The 21,189-nt window shown below is 36.9% G+C and overlaps 3 protein-coding genes and 1 long non-coding RNA gene across 6 annotated transcripts in view; 3 read left to right on the forward strand and 1 right to left on the reverse strand.

The window, feature by feature from the left end:
• The first annotated feature begins 1,695 nt into the window (after positions 1–1,695).
• Positions 1,696–3,718, forward strand: LOC127515661 (leucine-rich repeat LGI family member 2-like). Its single transcript, XM_051899544.1, is given in 5 exon segments — positions 1,696–1,744; positions 1,822–2,232; positions 2,235–2,430; positions 2,432–2,515; positions 3,631–3,718. Coding segments are annotated over 5 exon segments (828 nt in total).
• A 1,846-nt stretch (positions 3,719–5,564) lies between these two features.
• The window catches only part of LOC127516227 (uncharacterized), a 60,381-nt gene continuing 44,756 nt past the window's right edge, over positions 5,565–21,189 (forward strand). Inside the window, exons 1-7 of one of the 3 annotated variants that reach the window (XM_051900639.1) lie at positions 14,449–14,599; positions 15,811–17,803; positions 17,879–18,042; positions 18,219–18,439; positions 18,614–18,743; positions 18,972–19,072; positions 19,166–20,080. In XM_051900639.1, coding sequence (XP_051756599.1) covers positions 15,835–17,803; positions 17,879–18,042; positions 18,219–18,439; positions 18,614–18,743; positions 18,972–19,072; positions 19,166–19,304 — 2,724 coding nt within the window. In that variant the 5' untranslated portion in view covers positions 14,449–14,599; positions 15,811–15,834 and the 3' untranslated portion in view covers positions 19,305–20,080. Of the gene's footprint in view, positions 6,275–7,640; positions 9,633–14,445; positions 14,600–15,810; positions 17,804–17,878; positions 18,043–18,218; positions 18,440–18,613; positions 18,744–18,971; positions 19,073–19,165; positions 20,081–21,189 lie in introns of those variants that run through there. The other 2 variants (XM_051900641.1, XM_051900642.1) reach the window with 2 other exon arrangements.
• On the reverse strand, positions 11,182–20,835 carry LOC127516236 (uncharacterized). The gene is made up of 2 exons (XR_007930953.1): positions 19,992–20,835; positions 11,182–11,819 (listed from the first exon to the last, which is right to left on the reverse strand). It is a non-coding gene; the product is annotated as an uncharacterized LOC127516236 (long non-coding RNA).
• LOC127516229 (uncharacterized) overlaps positions 14,472–21,189 on the forward strand; it is a 61,225-nt gene continuing 54,507 nt past the window's right edge. Inside the window, exon 1 of the mRNA XM_051900645.1 lies at positions 14,472–14,551. The gene's annotated coding sequence lies outside the window, so the exon portion shown is untranslated. The remainder of the gene's footprint in view (positions 14,552–21,189) is intronic.

Here is a 21,189-nt window from a genome sequence, read left to right on the forward strand (position 1 = left end):
CCTTCAGCAGTTGAAAGGAGTTGGTGGCTGCCATGGACCATGGTAGTTGATTTCCCCCCTTCCTAAGCATGGTGGTCAGGGAAGCTGCAATGGTACTGAAGCCTCTGATGAAGCGTCTGTAAAAGTTGGCAAAACTAAGAAATCGTTGGAGCTCCTTTACCATGGTTGGTTGGGGCCAATTCAGTACTGGCTGTACTTTGGAATTGTCCATGGCGACCCCTTCTGGACTGATGATGTAACCCAGGAACGCGACAGAAGTTTGATGGAACTCGCATTTCTCTGCCTTGGTGTAGAGCTGGTGCTTGATTAGACGTTGCAGCACAGAGCGAACATGTCTTTCATGGTCTTCAAATGAGTTAGAGTATATGAGAATGTCGTCGATATAAACTGTGACCCACCGATTCAGCATGTCTAGGAAAACATCATTGATGAATGCCTGTAACACAGAAGGACTATTGACCAGCCCGAACGACATTACCAAGTATTCGTAGTGGCCAGTGGTCGTGGAGAAAGCTGTCTTCCATTCGTCTCCCTCACGAATGTGGATCAGGTTGTAAGCGCTGCGCAGATCAAGTTTGGTGAAGTATTTAGCAGAGCGGAGTTGTTCTAGAGCTGCAGGTACTAGAGGCAGAGGGTAACGGAACTTGACAGTAAGTCCATGATAATCAATACAAGGACATAAACCGTCATCTTTCTTACTCAGGAAGAAGAAGCCTGCTGATGCTGATGAGATGCGCAATGTGAAAGCTCTGTTATCCCTCCTCCTCCCCAGCGCCACCTGTAGAGATCTGCTACGGGGGTTCTACCATTCTTGCAGCAGCCTTTTCTTTGTTTGTTATATTTGACTAAGCTGAACAAATTATTGTATTTCCTCAGCAGCAGCAGCAGCGTAGCAGATCTCGTACGCCAAAATCAAGCCATGTATACTTCATGCCCCATGCCAATAAATGCTGAATCCACTCCGAGAGTTGTCATGACTGAAATATTGAAGATATGCACATTAATTGAACGTCTGAATGTATAATTCTAAATGTGTGTATATATATATATATATATATATATATATATATATATATATATATTATAATACTATTTTTATTATTTAATTGTATTATTTTAATATTTTATTATTAATTTTATTTTTTTATTGAATAGTCTGTTTCTCACAGATAGGCTACTTTATAAAGGGTTGTTTGGGTTTTTAATGCTTCAGTTGATCATCCTGCTTCTATTTCATGCCCACTGACTATCATCTTTTACTCTTTTTTTTCTTTTTCCATTCTTTAGTTTACTGTATAGAAAACAACAAGAGGACTTTGGGATTTATTTTTAACTACAGAAAGGGGCACAAGATACTAATCTGTTCATGCTTATTGATTGATTTTGTTCCTATATATTTTGCTAATAAAAACATGCCAACTTAACTATGTCTGGTCTCTCAGTATCACCTCAGGGAGCTTTCATGTTTAACACATGCACAGACATTTCAGTGTGGACAAGCCACTTTTGGAAAACACTTAAAAACGCTAGTGTGGACAGAGAGTGTTTTGAAATGAAAATGGCGTTTTCAAATATATCCGGATTAATGTGGACATAGCCTAAGATGTCATTTTAATATATGTTGTCCAGATTTCATTCCTCTCCACTCTGTGCCTACGAAGTCTTTGTCTGTAGACATGTTTTCCCACAAGAATGATGTGTATTGACGTCGAGATGAACTTCAGGAGTTATGACAACATCACAGGTGCAATCATGGTAAAGTCATGATATGAAGGATTGTGTATGGCACAACAAATCTCATGCAGTGTGTTTTCTTCTCAGGTGAGTCTATTGTTGGCTGTAAGTCTGTGATTATCCAGAACCAGGTATTTGTCATTGTTGCTCAACTCTTTGGTGGTTCCCACATCTATAAGTTTGATGAAGACCAAAGCAAATTCACAAAGTTCCAGGACATTGAGGTATCTAAGATTTCCAAGCTGAATGACATTGAGGCCTTTCAGATTGGCAATGACTGGTTCTTCATCATCGCTGACAGCTCTAAGGCTGGTCTGTCCACTCTCTATAAATGGAACGACAAGGGCTTCTACTCCTACCAGTCCCTTCATGAATGGTTTCGTAATACAGATGCAAAATGTATCAATTTGGATGGTAAGGCCCATCTTATTCTAGCAAATCATTCCCAAGTACCGGTCATCTATCGGTGGAGCAGGAGCACTCAGAAATTTGCCTTGCAGGGGAGATCCCTAACATGGAAGATGTACTTGCTGTCAAAGCCTTTTGGATAAAGGAAGATCTTTATCTGGCCATGACCCGGTACATCGGTGACTCCAAAATCTTGCATTGGACTGCTAAGGAGTTTTCTGAGGTTCAGGCCCTTCCTTCAAGAGGCTCCATGATCCTGCAGCCTTTTTCCTTCAAAGAAAGGTACTACCTGGCTTTGGGAAGCTGAGAAGAAGGTTTTTGAGCATTTCAAGGAAGTCTACATCCAGGCTCCACATTCCTTCACTGTGGTCTTAACACATCATAGTCCTTCACGTCTATTGCGATCTCAAAATTCAGGCCAGTTGATAATACCTAGAATATCAAAATCAACCGCAGGCGGTAGATCCTTCTCCTATTTGGCACCTAAACTCTGGAACAATCTTCCATAGCATTGTTCGGGAAGCAGACACACTCTGTCAGTTTAAATCTAGACTAAAAACGCATTTCTTTACACTGGCATACACATAACACATTATCAATTTATGTTTTCAAATCTGTTAAAGGATTGTTAAGCTGCATAAATTAGGTCAGCCGGAACCAGGAACACTTCCTATAACACCAGATGTACTCGTTACATCAGAAGAAGAATGGCATCTACGCTAATATTAGTCTCTCTGTTTATCCCGAGGTTTACCGTAGTCAGCTGGATCTGGGCCGTATCCAGGTGAGATCGAGTACCTGCGCCTTGACACGACCATAACGCAGCCCTGAAGTGTCAGCAGAGATTGAGTCAACTAGATCATCCACTGTGAAGGCCTCATCGACACGACAACCAGTGGCACAGATCCTCAACAAACCGTCCATACCGGCATGAATACGATCCTCAACTGGATGGAACTGAATAAATACTTTGACTGTTGCGATCCCAGTTGGACTTATGATAGCTGCCTGAATCATAACAAAGCACTGTTCGCTGTTGGCCCCCCGACTGAGACTGGTTTCTCCCAAGGTTTTTTTTCTCCATTTTAACACCTGTTTGCCACCTGATGTCACTTGTTGGAGTTTGGGTTCCTTGCTGCTGTCGCCTTTGGCTTGCTTAGTTGGGGACACTTGACATTTGATATTCAACAGTGTTTTGATCTGCCTGCATCGACACCATTGTATGCTAACTGAACTGAGCTGGGTGATGACATCACTGTTCACTCCAGTGCTGATATAGATAAATTAACTAAATTAATAACTATTGATTCTTACAACCGAATGAATCAATACTGAATTTACTTAAGATGGACAATGACACCATTTTCTTTAAGAGCTGCTGTGCAGCCAAAAAATTATATACCAGTTATCACTGTAAAGCTGCTTTGACACAATATGCATTGTAAAAAGCGCTATATAAATAAAGGTGACTTGACTTGACTTGGTCTCCACTGACCGGAGGGACTTTGTATTTGCCTCTAGTTTTAAGGGTAGCACACAGATCTATGAGCATATCATCATTGATCTGAGCCTTTGAGTGCTATTGTGGACACAGTTGCAATTAAGGCACGTCTGCTCAGCAGCAACCCCTCCTTCGGCAGTTGGGCAATTTTCTGGGCAATAGGGATGAGAGAGGTCTGGGAAGCCAACGTAATATGGCATTATCAGGTTCATAGTAAAATAAGCATTACATCATGCATCTGTGTAGTTTTACAAAGATGCTGGGAAGGCCCTGGCTTTTTTTGTTTTACTATATTGGAATTATTATATATTATATATGACAATTCCTCAGCCCTGTTGAATCAGAGGACATTTCTGCCGAAAGTATGGTGCATGGACTGTGGAAAAGAGTTACACTTGTCACCTGTAACTACCTAAATCACTCTACATAATGATATATACTGTACCTTTGAGATCCTTTCAAATCTCTGTATACAGCAGCTGATAACATGCATGACGTGGCTGCAACAACATTGAAAAAAGATTCAGAGCAGGCATGCAGATCGACTGGTGATACAGGTGACAAAATGCAGTCATATTATCTTTAGAGAATTCAATTAAAGAATATTTTTTATCTGATTGTTCACTATTTATTGAAAACATTTCTCTTTTAGTCAGTGGAATAATTTGTAATGTCAAGTAATTTGTTAAAATGAGGGTAAGGGATAATTTTCATTTTTGAGTGAACTATCCCTTTAATTTTACTCATAAATTTAAACAATCCAACTGACATTAGGAGTCAAAAGATTTGTTTTTTGTGTGTGTGTGTAATGAATGTAAACAGTTATTTGTTTTAAAGGTGCAGTAAGCGATTTCTGAGAAGCGCTGTTGAAAGTGGATTGGACCGAGCACCACAACACACTTGTAGCCAATCAGCAGTAGGGGGCGTGTCCACTCATGATGGGGGAGGAGAGAGAGCGAGCAAGAGGGAGATTTGAAGAAACACTGTAGAAAGAGAGATGGCTGAGAGACATTACAAAAGAGAAAAGGTCAGAGGAATATCATTGGAAAAAGAAGGGTTATGGACTGTGCAAGAGCTTTAAGACCCGTGTTAATATTGACCTAAGTGTGAGGCCTGAAAACAGAGGTTGCTTTGTTTCTGCTCCATATGTGAGTAACATTGGTTTTGTTATGTTTCACAGAAACAAGATATGCTGTTGTTGTAATGTTAGCTATAGTAACAGTTTTGAGTGCATTGTTTGTCTGGAGCTGGTGTGCTGCTCGTGACTAACAACAAACTCTTGCTTATATATACTTGTGTACTGTATGTTCATTTTTTGTTCTTCCTTGTTTTTCGTTTGTCATCTCCAGCTTCAGCTATGATAAAGAGACATCCACTCTTACATTGCGTGTTTGTGCATTTTGGGGGCGGAGCAATGATTGGAGGGGTGTGTTTGTTTAGATTGATTTTAAATATCAACAGCGTTTCATAAATAATGAAACCTAGTGACATAAATCATGACATGACATGAATGTCTGACTTATTTTGATAACAAATTTGTTAAAATAAGAACCTCTTTTCCTTACTGTTTTGCAAGCTGAGATAAGAAGAACAAGACCTCAAATAATTATTGCAGCCTGCAAAAGCATGATATTCAGCCATTAATATTTAATACCTTTAAGTGTTAGAAAAACTCAATAAAGAACAACTCTTATTTGATAATGTCCTTATTCATACCAGTTATGAATAAGGCTTAATCTGATATGCAAAAAAATAGAATTTTAATTTAGTAAATAATGTTTTTATACTCTTGTTTGTTGAATGTTAGGCATACTGTTTTTGACTATTGTAAATAAATGCTTATGAACACTGATTAGCATTTGGTAATTGTATGCTGTTTATAAAACTACATCACTCTTGGTTTCTGACAAAATGTAAAAGTGTTTTGAAAGAATGAAGATAACTTTCAGAAAGGTGGTGATGTTCGATCACTCATAAAGGTGATATTATAAAAATGACATTGAATTATGCCATAATGCCATAATTACTGGGTTAAGACAAATGGATTGAATTGGCTGTAGGCATTCATTATCATTATATTTTCAAAACCTTGTAGGTTTTTTTTTTTTTTTTAACAAGTGATGGGGTTTTTTTTGTTTTTTTTTTGTTTTATTCAAATTATAGCATACTGTAGCATCATACAGGAAGGTGCCAAACATGTTTCAGTTGTTACTTTTTTTTTTCTTTTCTTTTCTTTTTTAATTAATGCTTGAACAACAGTTACAAAACAGAAACAACAACAACAACAAAATGCCAGGGTTATATACAAAAATATAAAATATCAACCAAACGAGAAAGTAAATAAAAACAAAACTAAATAATAAACCAAATAAACAATAAAAGACTTTGCAATTTCACAAAATCTTAAATAAATGGTTTTAACAGCTTTTTCGTTTGTACTGTCCTTGATAAAAGTTTCAGTGGGTTTGACCCTTTTGTGGGAGGAATGACGTATATAGTGTTTAAGAACCAGGAAGCTTGCCGCTTTTTTATCGGATACCACGTAGTCTACTATCCAGATATCATCGATAGATACCGACAGGTCTATCTCTTTTGAATGTAAAATTTTTGCGATTTCTGAGAATAAAACAGGTAATTATAACCATTTAAGTAACATGATATTTGAAAGCCGTTATTTTAACATTTAACTATCAGACTTCAGTTTTGTTGAGCATTTATCAGCAATCACAGATCATTGCCAGTCTTTTAGCAACTTTTAATTTAAACACACAAACCAGTTATATTAAATGCCACATTTCCATTCGTGGCTACTCGATGTAAAACAACTTCTGAAAATAATTTTCTATCTGTATGAATGAGCGCGCTGCTATCGACTGCACGTGCAGCAGGCATTGTACCTTACAACCTTTTCTTTTTCTCTTGTGATACGCATTTGCATGGTTAAATACAAATTGCAAATCTTGAATTTGTAATTTAAGTGAGGATCTTTCGTTAAGTGAGGACCATCACCGAAAGTAGATATTCTTCGAGATCGGTCCGCCCATCCCCGAGTTTCAGTTTCATGAAAACATGCAAACTAGTGTATATTTACAGTCTATAATATTATAGAGAACGATAACTAAACATTGAAGAAGAGGGAGAATTGGTTATTAAAAATTCCAGTCCAGTTATTATTTGTCCCAGTCAACAGATTCTGACTGGTTTGATCTGTAAAACATGAAACATTAATAATGTTCTTAAAGCAAGAATATTTTTGCCTGAACTACTATGTACTTACATTTAAATTAATAATTTGATACAATGCACTTATTGTGTACATACATGTTATTACATTGTACTTATATTTTAAAAACACCTGCATGCAATTAATTCTGTAATTACATTTATAATTACACTGTTGACCCATCCCTTACACCTTACCCCTACCCTTAAACCTACCCATACCACCAAAGATTTCGCTAAACTTACCCGTATCCCACCTCAATAGCAGCAAAAGTGTTTTGCAATTCAGTATGAACCCAATAAGTACATTGTACTTATTTTTTGATGCAAGTACATAGTAGTTAAGGCCACTTAATATAAAGTGGGACCAAAATAATACTTCAGTGTTCTCATATGGCATTATTTCAGGAGCTCAGGTTTTCACAAGGTCAGTTTCGTGTTATATTTTATGTTTATGAATCTTTAGTTGGAATGTTTTACTAGTAATGTTTATATATTTTCAAAATGTTTATACATTTTATCAAAATGATTTAATAACACTTTTTTTTCATTGACAATATTGGCATTTTAATCAGAGTAAAATGTACAGAGATTAATGCATAAGATGTGACAACATATTGACAGAATTTAAAGACTTTCATCTAAACACAAAAACTATGACTAAAAAACTTTGTAAAGATTAACACTGTGTCTATTATCAATGTAAAAGAAATAAGAAAATAAGTAATAATGCTACTCAGTGCCTGGATTTCAAGTGTTTAACATCTTTTGACAGATTGTAATGAGTATTTGAAGATCCATGGCATTCCAGTTCCAAGTAGCAGTTCCGGTTCCAGTTCCAGCAGGACCTAGAAAAACAGACCCCATAATAAAATGCATCATAGACAACAAGACAGAGAGACTTCAGAAATTATTAAAAGGCAGAGATATTAATGGTTTGTACTCCTCTGAAGACTGGAAGGATGATGTTACACCATTAACAGCAGCAGTTATATGCAAAAATGAAGAGATCTGCTCTTATCTACTTAAAGAGTCAGCTGATCCTAACAAACACTCAACAAATGGACAAACACCTCTACATTATGCTGCTTTCACAACCGGAGTTCCATTGAGTATTGTGAAAAGATTACTTGCAGCAAAAGCTAACCCAAATGGACTTAAGGACTTAAATGGACTTGAATTACAAATTTTTACTCCATTGCAATTTGCTGTTGATCATGACCGTGAAGACATTGTGAAAGCACTTATAGAGGCTGGAGCTTCACCTGCAAGGAACTATGAGGCAAATCAAGAGATTGATAAAAAGGTTGAGAGAATGATTCGTCGACTATCTTCACAGGGTGAAGTGTTTGAGAAAGTACATATATCTTTCTCTTTTTTTTGGGCTGTAAGAACGAAAAATCACACAGAAGTTATCAAAATCTATGAGGAACATTTCTTTCAAGAGGATCCTTTTGTTCCTTTGATTTATTTTGAGCTCTACTTTGGTGTTGTTGGTCGTGGTGCAGAGCCGTACCGTCAGAGCGCCATCAAGTGGTTAAAAGATACAAAGAGTGCAGACAGATACATTGAGGGACTCATCAAGCGCTTTCCAAGGATCCTTCAGGAACACTGGCCGATTGTACTGAACTGCTTAAAAATTGCTTTGTGTGTCAGTGAAAACATCTCTCCTCAGGTATTCAGTGAGATTGTGCCAATTCTAACAAACAGTCTTCAGCACTTTGGAAATCCAAACGGTGAAACAGTCAATCTTTTGATACTCAAAATACTCAATGTCATGATGCAGAAGACGTCTGAGCAGAAACTGAGATTGAACCATTCTGTCTATGAGAAGTTATGCAAAAGTCTGTTGCCTCTCACACGTCCTGATTATTCAAGTTTAATTGGAATGTGGACATATAGTTTCTTTGCCTACATAAATGACTTAAATCCTGAACTTGTGGCATTGTATGGATTGACTTCAGTCCCAGAGATGATACTTAACACTGCAGAGATAGAAGATGAAGCCTACAAAATCTGAACATATCACTCAAACATCCATCAGGTGCGATGGATAGTTTACATGAGGAGATGGCTGCTCCTTCAAAGAGCAGGAAAAAGAAGAAAAAGAAGAAAAAAATCCAGCAAGAAGTGGGATCACAAGAAGGTGGGCTGCAAGATAAAGAGGAGCCGTATCCAGACACTGTAGTGAAATCCATTGAGGAATCAAACTCAAGTGTGCAGCCATTTACACCGCCTGCTGAGAACCAAAATTTCTCAAAAAGGTGGGTTCAGACCAGCCGCCGTTGGAGACCCAAGCTTGAGAAGCTAGCTAACATGGATATTAGCAATACCTATAGGCTCGGAAATGGTAGGCTTACTCTTGTACTCAGTGATGAATTTCAGATTGCTAAAGGAAGCGATGGAACAGAAGTTTTTCTTGGTTTGAGGGATGACGGCACAGAGGTGGCTGTGAAACGAATGATTAAGTCCAATTATCAGGCCCTCAAGAACGAGGAGGAATTTCTACGACTTCCGCAGCTTGATAATCCCTCCATTGTGCGATATGTGGACTTCGCTGAAGATGACCATTTTGGATATCTTGCTCTTCAGCTTTGTGAGTACACACTGGAGGAATATATCCAAGAGCATTTACCAGATAATTCTGCTGAGAGAAGTTTGGTTCTGAAGAAGCTGGTGAAGGAAGTTCTCTACAGCTTACAGGTTTTACACCAACCACAGACCAAAGTGCTTCATCGTGACATCAAACCCCAGAATGTTCTGATTGGTAGGAGTTAAAATTGAGTAATTGAAATGATCTGATTTTTTTCTCCCATTAATTTGAAACTTCTGTTTGTTATAGACATAAATGGAAAAGCTAGATTGGCTGATTTTGGCATAAGTCGTCGACTGAACTTAAGCCAAACGACTTTACGAACAAGCATTGCTGGAACTAGATGCTGGAAGGCAAAGGAGAGCATAGATGAGGAGGTCAACATTGGGTACAAGAGGAGCTCTGACATTCAGGTGGTCTCTCCTTTCCTTATAAGTCAACAATATTGTAATTATTATACTAAATTAAATAATTAAAAATATATTATTAGAAATTCAATTATTGACTTAAATACACAATTACAAATACAATTAATTTAAATTGCATTTGAGGAAAATTCTAAACTTGTATCACTGTAACCTGTTTGAAGGTTGCTGGGATGTTAGTGTACTACATTCTCTCTAGAGGACACCATCCATTTGGTAAAGGTCCATATTGTGAAGTCAACATTCTACAAGGAAGATACTCACTGGAACATCTGGATGATGATGTAGCGAAGGATCTTGTCGAGTGGATGATCAATGAAGATCCAAACAACAGACCAACTGTGGAGCAGACCCTTGCACACCCCTTCTTCTGGATTGATGAAAGGTAGAATATTCCATTGATTTAGTAATGACATTTATCAGTCTAAATAAGCCAGAGAGGTTCAGCACTGCTTATAGAACTAGCAGATTATGATTTTAAATGAAGAGGAAATTGCATCTACTGTAGATACTTTTTTTATCAGCTGAAGAGATTGTACTTTTTTTAAAAATCCTGTCAGGAGAGTGGAGTATTTGAAAAAAATGGGGAACCAGAATGAAACCGGGAGCTATCGTAATGTTGATGAGGAGCTCCTTCATGCTATTGAAAAATACACAGAGGGGAAAAGCTTTTCTGAATGGAAAACTAAAGTGAGTCTAACTTCAGTGCAGACATATTCAAACATATTTGTATAAATATAAACATATTTTAATTATTTTAATATTTAATTAAATGAAAATAGTAACAACTTAAAAAAAAAACTAATATAATGTCTTCAAGACTTTCCTTCTTACAAATCATTTGAATGTAGTTTATGCCCTGCTTTACACTTTGTTTGAAAAATCATTTTACTTTTGAAAATATATTTCTTTTGTCAGCTGCCTTCTGAGCTTGTCCAGAAACTGGATGGTAAGAAGAAAGCCTATCCTGAGAACACACTGGGCCTGCTGCGTTTTATACGCAACCTACACGAGCATTAGTGAGTTACATGTAATGTGATGCACAGTATTTATTCAATACATTAGTATTGTGTGTCAGACCATGTTTTTTGTTGTCTCTTTTCTCTACATAGTCCAGATGACGCAGAGAGCATCAACCTGATGGATTCATTCCCTGATCTCTTTGGGAGTGTGTTCAGGCTTGCAAAGGAGAGAGGATGGAACTCCAGGGCGAGTCTGAAGAAGTTCTTCAGCTCAGTTCCACAGATTTGATTGTTGTTATTTTTGGTTACAGTATGTACATTGATTTTGCATCATGAATGTATTTCATTAATGAGTTTAACTGTAAGGAAAGATGGAACATGAACTAAGATCCATTGTTTTGGGGAAATGAGGCCCTGACAACTGAAAAACATTTACTGTTAAAGAGGCACAATTTAAAAAACCAAGAGTCAGTAGTACATTTTTAAACAGGGTAGTTTCAGTTCTTGCTTTATCTTGTGGAAAATATGTAAATATCTGTTACAGAGCAACCTCATGGCAATAAAAAATATATATAAACAGATTCTGCATGTGAACCTGATAGCAGAAATGTTTGTGTATAATGATTTTGGTTCAGATGGCCCGATCAGAGAAGCAGAGACCCAAATCAATGATAAGATCTACACCCGGGCTATTGCTCGTTTGATTCCCCTTCCTGCTTTCACAGACGAGAATGTACCTGTCAAAGACTCAGCCCCTGACTGAGTTAGCTGAGTAAACTGATTAAGCCTACAAAGGGGCAAATATGCTCAGCATATTTGGGGGCGGCAGTGATAAGAAGTCACAGCCAATAAGCACACGTTACTGTGTGACATCAGCCAGTGATCGCTCGCTGAAGAGAGGGGAGCATCAGGTGTTCTTCTGAGGCTGAACAATACCACTGAAACAATACCACATCTATACAAATGTCCACAACCTGTGCCTAAACAAGAAATGCCCTGTGGTCTGACTGCTGTCAATTGCTGTCGATTCTAAATCATTCCATTAAATTCTGGAAACTGAATCCTTGCCTCAGGTGTCCTTACTGACATACCAGTGGGAACACAAACCCACCTGGATTCTTTAGAACTGTGCACTAGGCACATTCAGTTCTAAATAATCCTTTTCCATATTATGCTTCTATGAAATTGCCAATTTCATATAGGCCTATATAATGAATTACAATCTTTTTTGTTAATTTTGTCCTCCAACTAAAATTTTAATCATATTGCTATAGCTGTTGGTTAAACAGGTAAAATAAAAAGACTTCAGTGTTATAGAAAAAGGTCAAACATATGGCGGTAGTTTACAACAGAAAGGATTACAAAAATGTATAAAATTTATTGTTTGCAATAATTGTTTGCCAACAATGGTATTGGATTTTTTGTACATTTTACATTTTTGATTTCTTGTGACTTGTTTTGTGCTTTTACTTCTACTGCTAAAACTACTGAAAAAGAAAACATCTGAAGGTGAAGAAGCATTAATGACTGAGATGTATTAAATGGCCGTAATCGCCATGGTTGTAATTGCATTGTTCTGCCTGCTATTCACTTTCATCTTGTTGCTAAAGATAAATGTTACTAAAAATAAATGTTACTTGGTACAATCTTCATATTAATTTCCTGCAAAAATGACAGAAAATTTACTTGCAATTGCAGTCCTGCGGCAAAACATGAGGGCAATTGCCCTTTTAGATCATACATGAAATGGCGATTGAGTGCGTCCTGGATGCACCACTAAGCAGTTGGATATTTTGCTAATAAAATCATGCCAGAAGAATAGCATGAGAACTTTATTATGTCTGGTCTCGGTATCACCTCAGGGAGCTTTTTATGATGTTTAACACGTGCGGCACAGTGATTTAAGTGTTTCTGACGTTTCAGTGTGGACAAGCAACTTTTGTAATACACTTAAAAACACCAGTGTGGATGGAAAGTGTTTGGAAATGAAAATGCATTTTTGAAATATATCTTGGTTAATGTGGACATAGCTTAAGATGTCATTTTACCATATGTTGGCCAGATTTCATTCCTCTCCACTCTGTGCCTACAGAGTTTTTGTCTGTGGACAAAAGGTATGCTTGAGGTATCTAAGGTTTCTAAGATTGGTATTATGTTTTCATTCTGGTTAATTTGTTTTTAGAGTTGCCATTGCATTGTTACGGACAGAGGAGCAGGAGACAACAGGTTAGTAATGATGAGTGACTTTATTGAACAACAGCGTGGGATAAACAGATGACCAGATAAGTGACTGAAGTAGATACTTGTGATAGCAGATAAGAATGGTAATACTGTCCTTTTCCTTTGCAGGTGAGTGACTCGTGGCGGATGGCTGGTGCAGAGGTAGACAGACCAAACAGGAACGGTAGGAGAACACACACGCAGACACTTTACACGGAGACACTTTACACGGAGACACTTTACACGGAGACACTTTACACGGAGACACTTTACACGGAGACACTTTACACGGAGACACTTTACACGGAGACACTTTACACGGAGACACTTTACACGGAGACACTTTACACGGAGACACTTTACACGGAGACCAGGAGAATCACTGAGATAGAGCAGGTAAATATTGCCCACAATGCAAGAGCATGGGCGTAGCAGTCCTTGTGTCAGTCGAGACCAGACAGTGAACTGAGGTGAGTGCTGTGCTTAAGTGTCTGCCGGTGATTGTGTGGTGATGGGGATCAGGTGCGCGTGGTTGAAGTACTCGGGTGAAGGAGTGCGCTGTGATTGGCTGATGGATGAGCCTGGCAGGTCTGTGAAACTTGGTTTCTGACAAAATGTAAAAGTGTTTTGAAACAAAGAAGATGGTTAACTTTCAGAAAGGTGGTGATGTTCCATCACTGATGAAGTTGATATTATAAAAATGACATTGAATTATGCCATAATGCCATAATTACTGGGTTAAGACAAATGGATTGAATTGGCTGTAGGCATTCATTATCATTATATGTTCAAAACCTTGTAGTTTTTATTTTTATTTATTTATTTATTTTTTACATCTGCTTCATTTCGTGCATATAACAAATAGACCTACTGGAGAGGAAGAAAAAAAAAAAAAAAAAAAGAGAATTACAAAGCACATATAATTAGTACATTTCCAGTGCGGAGTTTTCTTATATTATCACCTCATTTAAGGATGTTTTTTATTTATTTTTTTTTTTTTATTCATATTAAAAAATATATGAATAAGCATACTGTATGCATACTGTAGCATCGACAGTGCATTATACAGGAAAGTGCCAAACATGTTTCAGTGGTTTACTTTTTTTTCTTTTCTTTTTTAATTAATGCTTGAACAACAATTACTAACCAGAAACAACAACAACAACAAAAATACCAGCGTTAAAGATACAAAAATATAAAATATCAACCAAACGAGAAAGTAAATAAAAGCAAAACTAAATAATAAACCAAATAAACAATAAAAGACTTTGCTATTTCACAAAATCTTAAATGTATTAAATAAATTAACGGTTTTAACAGCTTTTTTGTTTGTACTGTCCTTGATAAAAGTTTCAGTGGGTTTGACCCTTTTGTGGGAGGAATGACGTAAAGAGTGTGTAAGATCCAGGAAGACACTTACCGCTATTTTATCGGATACCACGTAGTCTACTATCCAGATATCATCGATATATACCAATACCGACAGGTCTATCTCTTTTAAATGTAGTTTTTGCGATTTCTCGAAATAAAACAGGTAATTATAACCATTTAAGTAACGTTTGAAAGCCGTACTTTTAACATAATTATCAGACTTCAGTTTTGTTGAGCATTTATCAGCAATCACAGATCATTGCCAGTCTTTTAGCAACTTTTAATTTAAACTTGTAACAAACATCACACAAACCAGTTATATTAAACGCCACATTTCCATTCGTGGCTACTCGATGTAAAACAACTTCTGAAAATAATTTTCTATCTGTATAAATGAGCGCGCTGCTATCGACTGCACGTGCAGCAGGCATTGTATCTTACAACCTTTTCTTTTTCTCTTGTGATACGCGTTTTTATGGTTAAATACAAATAGCAAGTCTTGAATAATTTGTAATTTAAGTGAGGATCTTTCGTTAAGTGAGGACCATCACCGAAAGTACTAGCTATTCTTCGAGATCGGTCCGCCCATCCTCGAGTTTCATTTTCATGAAAACATGCAAACTAGTGTATATTTACAGTCTATAATGTTATAGACAACGATAACTAAACATTGAAGAAGAGGGAGACCAAGTAAAAGTTAAAAAATTGGTTATTAAAAATTCCACTCCAGTTATTATATGTTCTGGTTTGATCTTCATATGTTAGGATTGCTCTGCTCTTTGAACTTTGACAAACAACAAAAGTGAAATCACAGAGTAAAGCCTATGTGCTACTCACAATGTGTAACTTAAGTTTTTACATTTCTGTAACAAGTGTGATTACACAAAGTGCAATATCATAAACAGTCTGTAAAACATGAAACATTAATAATGTTCTTAAAGCAAGAATATTTTTAACACCACTAAAAAATAATACTTCAGTGTTCTCGTATGCCATTATTTCAGGAGCTCAGGTTTTCACAAGGTCAGTTTCATGTTATATTTTATGTTTATGATGTTTATATCTTTATTTTGAGTGTTTTAATAGTAAATATTTATATATTTTAAAAATGTTTATACATTTTATCAAAATTATTTAATCACATTTTTTTTTCATTGACAATAATGCCATTTTAATCAGAGTAAAATGTACAGAGATTAATGCATACGACATGACAACATATTGACAGAATTTATAGATTTTCATCTAAACACAAAAACTATGACTAAAAAAGATTAACACTGTGTCTATTATCAATGTAAAGAAATAAGAAAAGAAGTAATAGGCTAATGCTACTCAGTGTCTGAATTTCAAGTGTTTAACATCTTTTGACAGATTGTAATGAGTATTTGAAGATCCATGGCATTCCAGTTCCAAGTAGCAGTTCCGGTTCCAGTTCCAGTTTCAGCAGGACCTAGAAAAACAGACCCCATAATAAAATGCATCATAGACAACAAGGCAGAGAGACTTCAGAAATTATTAAAAGGCAGAGATATTAATGGTTTGTACTCTTCTGAAGTCTGGAATGATGATGTTACACCATTAACAGCAGCAGTTATATGCAGAAATGAAGAGATCTGCTCTTATCTGCTTGAAGAGTCGGCTGATCCAAACAAACCCTCAACAAATGGACTAACACCTCTACAATATGCTGCTTTCACAATTGGAGTTCCATTGAGTATTGTGAAAAGATTACTTTCTGCAAAAGCTAACCCAAATGGACATGGATTACAAATTTTTACTCCATTGCAATATGCTGTTGATCATGGCCATGAAGACATTGTGAAAGCACTTATAGAAGCTGGAGCTTCACCTTTAAGGAACTATGGGATGAATCCAGAACTTGATAAAAAAGTGGAGAGAATGATTTGTCATCTATCCTCACAGGGTGAAGTGTCTGAGAAAAAATATATATCTTTCTCTTTTCCTTGTGCTGTACAAAAGAAAAATCAGACAGAAGTTTACAGACTCTTTAAGGAACATTTCTTTCAAGAGGATCCTTTTGATCATTTGATTTATTTTGAGCACTATTTTAGTGTCATTGGTCCAAGTTCAGAGCAGTACCGTCAGAGCGCCATCAAGTGGTTAAAAGATACAAAGAGTGCGGACAGATACATTGAGGGACTCATCAAGCGCTTTCCAAGGATCCTTCAGGAACACTGGCCGATTGTACTGAACTGCTTAAAAATTGCTTTGTGTGTCAGTGAAAACATCTCTCCTCAGGTATTCAGTGAGCTTGTGCCAATTCTAACAATCAGACTTCAGCACTTTGGAAATCCAAACGGTGAAACAGTCAATCTTTTGATACTCAAAATACTCAATGTTATGATGCAGAAGACGTCTGAGCAGAAACTGAGATTGAACCATTCTGTCTATGAGAAGTTATGCAAAAGTCTGTTGCCTCTCACACTTCCTGATTATTCAAGTTTAATTGGAATGTGGACATATAGTTTCTTTGCCTACATAAATGACTTTAATCCTGAACTTGTGGCATTGTATGGATTGACTTCAGTCCCAGAGATGATACTTAACACTGCAGAGATAGAAGATGAAGCCATAAACAGAAAGCTACAAAATCTGAACATATCACTCAAACATCCATCAGGTGCGAGGGATAGTTTACATGAGGAGATGGCTGCTCCTTCAAAGAGCAGGAAAAAGAAGAAAAAGAAGAAAAAAATCCAGCAAGAAGTGGGATCACAAGAAGGTGGGCTGCAAGATAAAGAGGAGCCGTATTCAGACACTGTAGTAAAATCCATTGAGGAATCAAACTCAAGTGTGCAGCCGTTTACACCGCCTGCTGAGAACCAAAATTTCTCAAAAAGGTGGGTTCAGACCAGCTGTCGTTGGAGACCCAAGCTTGAGAAGCTAGCTAACATGGATGTTAGCAATACCTATAGGCTGGGAAATGGTAGGCTTACTCTTGTACTCAGTGATGAATTTCAGATTGCTAAAGGAAGTGATGGAACAGAAGTTTTTCTTGGTTTGAGGGATGACGGCACAGAGGTGGCTGTGAAACGAATGATTAAGTCCAATTATCAGGTCCTCAAAAACGAGGAGGAATTTCTACGACTTCCACAGCTTGATAATCCCTCCATTGTGCGATATGTGGACTTCGCTGAAGATGACCATTTTGGATATCTTGCTCTTCAGCTTTGTGAGTACACACTGGAGGAATATATCCAAGAGCATTTACCAGATGATTCTGCTGAGAGAAGTTTGGTTCTGAAGAAGCTGGTGAGGGAAGTTCTCTACAGTTTACAGGTTTTACACCAACCACAGACCAAAGTGCTTCATCGGGACATCAAACCCCAGAATGTTCTGATTGGTAGGAGTTAAAATTGAGTAATTGAAATGATCTGATTTTTTTCTCCCATTAATTTGAAACTTCTGTTTGTTATAGACATAAATGGAAAAGCTAGATTGGCTGATTTTGGCATAAGTCGTCGACTGAACTTAAGCCAAACGACTTTACGAACAAGCATTGCTGGAACTAGATGCTGGAAGGCAAAGGAGAGCATAGATGAGGAGGTCAACATTGGGTACAAGAGGAGCTCTGACATTCAGGTGGTCTCTCCTTTCCTTATAAGTCAACGATATTGTAATTATTATACTAAATTAAATAATTAAAAATATATTATTAGAAATTCAATTATTGACTTAAATACACAATTACAAATACAATTAATTTAAATTGCATTTGAGGAAAATTCTAAACTTGTATCACTGTAACCTGTTTGAAGGTTGCTGGGATGTTGGTGTACTACATTCTCTCTAGAGGACACCATCCATTTGGTAAAGGTCCATTTTGTGAAGTCAACATTCTACAAGGAAGATACTCACTGGAACATCTGGATGATGATGTAGCGAAGGATCTCATCGAGTGGATGATCAATGAAGATCCAAACAACAGACCAACTGTGGAGCAGACCCTTGCACACCCCTTCTTCTGGACTGATGAAAGGTAGAATATTCCATTGATTTAGTAATGACATTTATCAGTCTAAATAAGCCAGAGAGGTTCAGAACTGCTTATAGTACTAGCAGATTATGATTTTAAATGAAGAGGAAATTGCATCTACTGTAGATACTTTTTTTACCAGCTGAAGAGATTGTACTTTTTTTAAAATCCTGTCAGGAGAGTGGAGTATTTGAAAAAAATGGGGAACCAGAATGAAACCGGGAGCTATCGTAATGTTGATGAGGAGCTCCTTCATGCTATTGAAAAATACACAGAGGGGAAAAGCTTTTCTGAATGGAAAACTAAAGTGAGTCTAACTTCAGTGCAGACATATTCAAACATATTTGTATAAATATAAACATATTTTAATTATTTTAATATTTAATTAAATGAAAATAGTAACAACTTAAAAAAAAAACTAATATAATGTCTTCAAGACTTTCCTTCTTACAAATCATTTGAATGTAGTTCATGCCCTGCTTTACACTTTGTTTGAAAAATCATTTTACTTTTGAAAATATATTTCTTTTGTCAGCTGCCTTCTGAGCTTGTCCAGAAACTGGATGGTAAGAAGAAAGCCTATCCTGAGAACACACTGGGCCTGCTGCGTTTTATACGCAACCTACACGAGCATTAGTGAGTTACATGTAATGTGATGCACAGTATTTATTCAATACATTAGTATTGTGTGTCAGACCATGTTTTTTGTTGTCTCTTTTCTCTACATAGTCCAGATGACGCAGAGAGCATCAACCTGATGGATTCATTCCCTGATCTCTTTGGGAGTGTGTTCAGGCTTGCAAAGGAGAGAGGATGGAACTCCAGGGCGAGTCTGAAGAAGTTCTTCAGCTCAGTTCCACAGATTTGATTGTTGTTATTTTTGGTTACAGTATGTACATTGATTTTGCATCATGAATGTATTTCATTAATGAGTTTAACTGTAAGGAAAGATGGAACATGAACTAAGATCCATTGTTTTTTGGGAAATGAGGCCCTGACAACTGAAAAACATTTACTGTTAAAGAGGCACAATTTAAAAAACCAAGAGTCAGTAGTACATTTTTAAACAGGGTAGTTTCAGTTCTTGCTTTATCTTGTGGAAAATATGTAAATATCTGTTACAGAGCAACCTCATGGCAATAAAAAATATATATAAACAGATTCTGCATGTGAACCTGATAGCAGAAATGTTTGTGTATAATGATTTTGGTTCAGATGGCCCGATCAGAGAAGCAGAGACCCAAATCAATGATAAGATCTACACCCGGGCTATTGCTCGTTTGATTCCCCTTCCTGCTTTCACAGACGAGAATGTACCTGTCAAAGACTCAGCCCCTGACTGAGTTAGCTGAGTAAACTGATTAAGCCTACAAAGGGGCAAATATGCTCAGCATATTTGGGGGCGGCAGTGATAAGAAGTCACAGCCAATAAGCACACGTTACTGTGTGACATCAGCCAGTGATCGCTCGCTGAAGAGAGGGGAGCATCAGGTGTTCTTCTGAGGCTCGAACAATACCACTGAAACAATACCACATCTATACAAATGTCCACAACCTGTGCCTAAACAAGAAATGCCCTGTGGTCTGACTGTGCTGTCAATTGCTGTCGATTCTAAATCATTCCATTAAATTCTGGAAACTGAATCCTTGCCTCAGGTGTCCTTACTGACATACCAGTGGGAACACAAACCCACCTGGATTCTTTAGAACTGTGCACTAGGCACATTCAGTTCTAAATAATCCTTTTCCATATTATGCTTCTATGAAATTGCCAATTTCATATAGGCCTATATAATGAATTACAATCTTTTTTGTTAATTTTGTCCTCCAACAAAAATTTAATCATATTGCTATAGCTGTTGGTTAAACAGGTAAAATAAAAAGACTTCAGTGTTATAGAAAAAGGTCAAACATATGGCGGTAGTTTACAACAGAAAGGATTACAAAAATGTATAAAATTTATTGTTTGCAATAATTGTTTGCCAACAATGGTATTGGATTTTTTGTACATTTTACATTTTTGATTTCTTGTGACTTGTTTTGTGCTTTTACTTCTACTGCTAAAACTACTGAAAAAGAAAACATCTGAAGGTGAAGAAGCATTAATGACTGAGATGTATTAAATGGCCGTAATCGCCATGGTTGTAATTGCATTGTTCTGCTTGCTATTCACTTTCATCTTGTTGCTAAAGATAAATGTTACTAAAAATAAATGTTACTTGGTACAATCTTCATATTAATTTCCTGCAAAAATGACAGAAAATTTACTTGCAATTGCAGTCCTGCGGCAAAACATGAGGGCAATTGCCCTTTTAGATCATACATGAAATGGCGATTGAGTGCGTCCTGGATGCACCACTAAGCAGTTGGATATTTTGCTAATAAAATCATGCCAGAAGAATAGCATGAGAATTTTATTATGTCTGGTCTCTGTATCACCTCAGGGAGCTTTTTATGATGTTTAACACGTGCGGCACAGTGATTTAAGTGTTTCTGACGTTTCAGTGTGGACAAGCAACTTTTGTAATACACTTAAAAACACCAGTGTGGATGGAAAGTGTTTGGAAATGAAAATACATTTTTGAAATATATCTTGGTTAATGTGGACATAGCTTAAGATGTCATTTTACCATATGTTGGCCAGATTTCATTCCTCTCCACTCTGTGCCTACAGAGTTTTTGTCTGTGGACAAAAGGTATGCTTGAGGTATCTAAGGTTTCGAAGATTGGTATTATGTTTTCATTCTGGTTAA

This window comes from Ctenopharyngodon idella, chromosome 7, assembly GCF_019924925.1.
Source record: "Ctenopharyngodon idella isolate HZGC_01 chromosome 7, HZGC01, whole genome shotgun sequence".
Taxonomy (NCBI): Eukaryota; Metazoa; Chordata; class Actinopteri; order Cypriniformes; family Xenocyprididae; genus Ctenopharyngodon; species Ctenopharyngodon idella.